Source organism: Sinocyclocheilus anshuiensis, unplaced genomic scaffold (assembly GCF_001515605.1).
Source record: "Sinocyclocheilus anshuiensis isolate Anshui unplaced genomic scaffold, SAMN03320099.WGS_v1.1 scaffold188, whole genome shotgun sequence".
NCBI lineage: Eukaryota > Metazoa > Chordata > Actinopteri > Cypriniformes > Cyprinidae > Sinocyclocheilus > Sinocyclocheilus anshuiensis.
Genome location: NW_015555768.1, coordinates 972,643 through 976,855, shown reverse-complemented (window position 1 = coordinate 976,855; position 4,213 = coordinate 972,643). Strand labels below are relative to the sequence as shown.

Sequence of the window (4,213 nt, the reverse complement as noted above, 5' to 3'; positions counted from 1 at the left end):
ACCACCAATGCAACGATGCAAGTATTTAGCTTACCTCTACATGCTTGCGAAGGGTTGATGTCGAGATTTTATAAGCTGCTAGTTTGGTCTCCCTAGGCAAACACAGTTTACACTGCATAATAGAGCATAAATATGGCCAGGGGTTTAATTCATTTCCTTCGAGTTCAAATTCAGCTGAATACGACGGGGTTTCGTTTTCAGCTGGGTCTGCACCATAACGCCTGTCTTGTCCGTCTGCATCTTTCTTGTGATTTTAGCACCAGTTTGCTCTCCTGACCATTATTTACTGCAGTAGTTTCCAGGGAGCATTTTTTTTTTACTCAGTAATTAATGTGTTTTAAAATGTAGCGAAGTACAATACTTCAAACAAAATATACTTAAGTAAAAGTAAAATTACAGATTAAAAAAATTACTTTAAAAAGTAGAAGTACACAAAAAAGCTACTCAATTACAGTAACGCGAGTAAATGTAATTCGTTACTTTCCACCTCTGATTTTTCCACATTATGTATTGGTGATATCGCCTCTTTAAGTTGAACGACTTTATTACAGCTATAAAGCAAATATCAATTTAAAAACTATTTCTTATGATCATCCTACCTTTACAGTAATCTGACGGATTCTCTTGCTCCTCATCATCTGACCCGAGTAATTCTGCTGGGGGCGGGGAAAAGTCTGGAGGGGGAGGGCTCAGAGCTTGTGGTGGGGTCGTCTGATTGGCCGGGGCCTGTGTAGTGGGAGGAGTCGTGGAGAGAACGGCAGGTAGACACAGTGAAGGTGCTATGGGAGTGGAAGATGAGTCTGGAGACGAGAGAACGCTGGGTGAGGAAACCACTGTGATAGGAATGGAGTGAGGGATGTGGGCCGGAGTCTGCAGGTCTGGAGGACTCTGGGAAAGGTTTAACGGGGGCGTCGGGGGCGACTCTGGAGGGGTGGTAGATCTGTGGATGGTGAGGATGTGGCACAGTTCATCGGAGGAGGGGATCTGGGGTCTGTAGAGCAAGAAATAAAAGAAGAAGAGATTTTAAATACAACATCTGGTGGCTGACATCCTGTGTGAAACTACATTTTTCTACAAAACATCACTTGTCTGTTGTCTATGGCAAACGCAGCTATGTTTAAAGGAGCAGAATGTTACTATTTATAATCAAGATTCCCCGATGACAACTCCATAATTCTACTACTTTTCATAAGCAATCTCCAGCTGGGACTTTCATATCTAGGGCTTATGATTTCACTCGAAGCACATAGTCTTCAACCATCTGTGCAATTCAAAACATCAATGCACCATCTTAATATAAAGCTGCACTGTGTCTCAGTCTATCTAGCTTTTATTAAATGGCCAATAAGTACATCTAAAGGGGTTAGCAACTGTGGCCAACCAATATGGGTTTTTCCTGATGCTGATATCTAAAGAGCAGTGTGGCTAATACAATGGCCAACATAAACATATAATGTGTTATGCACACACTGTAATGCACAAGAACATTCAGACATCTGGGGCCACAGAGTGAAGTTCATGTCCACTGTGATAAGAGTAGAGATAAGTAGAATTATTATTATTATTATTATATTTAGGGACTTAAATTTATAGGTACATGCTGAAAATTAATTGTTGCTCTGTTCTCCGAGGTCTACTTATAATGTTATCAAAATGTTTACATCAAAAAACATCGGAATTTAGAAGTAATAGGCGACTTTCTGTCCTGTTTTGACCCCCTCATCGGAACGCTCTGTTTGAATAGGCGTGGAGGATTGTCGACTCGGAAGTAAACACCCACTGCTGTGATTGGCTAAAAGTTGTGTATGTTTTACAGACTTCACCCTTGGATGCTGCTGTGGTTTAGGTTAAAAACGCATAAAAACACATACATATCAAACGATCTGTAGTAACAGACAAAGCAATAGTGACCACATAATAAAAAAGCTACTCACACTTGTGTGGTGCGACATTACTGTCGGATACAATATACTCTGCACAGCATTGTCTTTTAGTTTCAGTCTTTCTGAAAATCCTGCATCGAATTGTGCCTTGTTTGTAAACGAATCCGTGGTCAAATGAAGTGAATAAAGGACCAAGTTCTTACTGACGAGGTCTGGATCTTCATTAAAAATAAACTTCATCCACTCTTTCCTAATGTTGAGATCAGAAGGAAAGCAATTCAAAGACTGTGTTTTTCCACAACTCTGCACAGTGTCTTGTTGTCTTCAGAGCATCTTTGTCGTTTGGTTTCTGCGTAGAGCTGCATTTGCCTCTCTTGTTATTTACACTACATGCGTGAATCGGTGGGCGGGGCTAAACAGGCAGTGATGTAGAAGTAGGTGTTGTTCATACAGTTATGTGAAAAATTCATACAATATTTACAAATATTTGAAAGTTTTTTGTATTTTCTGAAAAAACTGGTTGATTGACACACAGTTACATATCAAAATATTGTCCGATTAATCGGACTATTACATCAACGGAATAGTATAACAACAGTATATCATTATTCAGTATTAATGAATATTATTGATAATTTAAATGCAAAATTAAAAGTGTGTCATTTTTTGCCTGTGTTATGTGACAAACGGTAATAAAAGCAGAAGGTGTAAATATAATGTCGTCTTAGAATTCGATACTAAGAGCATGTGATGTTTATGTAGGGGAAGCACATACACATCTGCTCTATGCATCTTCATGCTATTTTGGCCTACTTCTGAAGTTTTGTATCACAGCACTGCTAATACAATTTAATCGCTTGCATTCCTCCTTATCTGACCATACTAGTTTTCAGCATGTACTAAATGAATAAATGTGGGAAAATCAGAATTTTGGATAATATCTATATAGATCTGTGGTTCTTACCTATGATATGTACCTAATGTGTATTGTTACGCTTTTTCCAAGGGTGTGTTAAAATAGGTTCCACATGCATGGACTGGGAGGGAGGGCCATGAGTCAATATGCTTATCTGGAGAAGTGACTCCCATGGCCACCCTCCTATATATTTTTAGCAGCATCTCAGAGCAGAAACCCAGATCTGGATCCTGCCCAGTTAGACACACTCACCCCAGCTCCAAACTAGAGATCTCCAGTGCTGCTGCCGCTGCTTTGCGGTGCTTCTTGTTTTTCTTCTTCTGCTTTTTGCCGTGGCTGTTCTGGGGAAGGCTGTTATCGCTGCTGGATACTGCCATGCATCAGAGAGAATATCATATAACATAATATATATTAGACATGCTGTTATAGGCACCCCCACCCCCAATTCACTACATATGAGCAACTAATGGAGGACAATCCACCAACAAAATCGAGGATATCACATCGTCAGCAGGCTACATGACTTTATTGATCCCATGCATTTATCAATAAACAACCGAATAACTGAAAAGGAAAAAAATCAGTGAAAATACAAACATTAGATCCTCTAAACGTGCTCACGCTTAGCTTTACCGCTAACACGGGCTCTAGTCATCAAAACAAGCGTCCTTTTAACCCTCCGATAAGCCGACATTGTTGTATTTATCCTCAAGACACATAATACATCCACAGACATAAACATATTTAGGGTTGTTTGGCTGGTTTTTAATGAAAACACTCTCACCGTTCATCGATATCATCGGGACAGCTGTCACCTCACGCACATTCGCTTCAGTTGGTTCTGCGCATGCGCACTCAGACTGCGCTGTGTTGACAGCATCTCGTGCGATTGAAAAGTGACTGCGCGAGGACATTCGGGGGCCGCCACAACGTGCAGATCATGCCCACCGCGAAGATTTTCTGAACATTAGGCACATACTAAACGTCGAACAAAACATATTTTTTCCACTTAAGGCATTAAAGCGTTATCTTACTATTCTATCTACTTGTTTTTCTTTATTTGTGTGTGTGTGTATATGTGTGTATGTGTGTGTATAATATATATATATCCTTTATGTATTTAATCCTATTCTATTAACCAATGTCTTTGCTTCTGACCTTCGATGATCCAGTTCATCCATACTAATAAGCACAAATTACTCTAGACAAACATTTGTGTCTTTTTTTATTGCTGAAGTGTGTTGAAATTTTTTCTTCTGCATTCTACTGTACGGACGTAAATTTATTTTCCCTTCAGGCTGAGGCTTATTCATCTCACTTTTGGTGTGAAAAGGCTTTCATATTTGCCAAAAATAGAACTTTTTTATTTTAAAAACAAACAAGCAAGCCCTGTCCAGATTTAAAAAGTAATGCA

At 39.4% G+C, this 4,213-nt stretch overlaps 1 protein-coding gene across 1 annotated transcript in view; it reads right to left on the bottom strand.

Moving 5' to 3' along the window:
• srpk3 (SRSF protein kinase 3) overlaps window positions 1–3,642 on the bottom strand; it is a 21,806-nt gene extending 18,164 nt beyond the window's left edge. Inside the window, exons 1-3 of the mRNA XM_016468310.1 lie at window positions 3,584–3,642; window positions 3,052–3,169; window positions 600–991 (exon numbers count right to left, since the gene is read on the bottom strand). Coding sequence (XP_016323796.1) covers window positions 600–991; window positions 3,052–3,169; window positions 3,584–3,599 — 526 coding nt within the window. The 5' untranslated portion in view covers window positions 3,600–3,642. The remainder of the gene's footprint in view (window positions 1–599; window positions 992–3,051; window positions 3,170–3,583) is intronic.
• Between the last annotated feature and the right edge of the window lie 571 nt (window positions 3,643–4,213).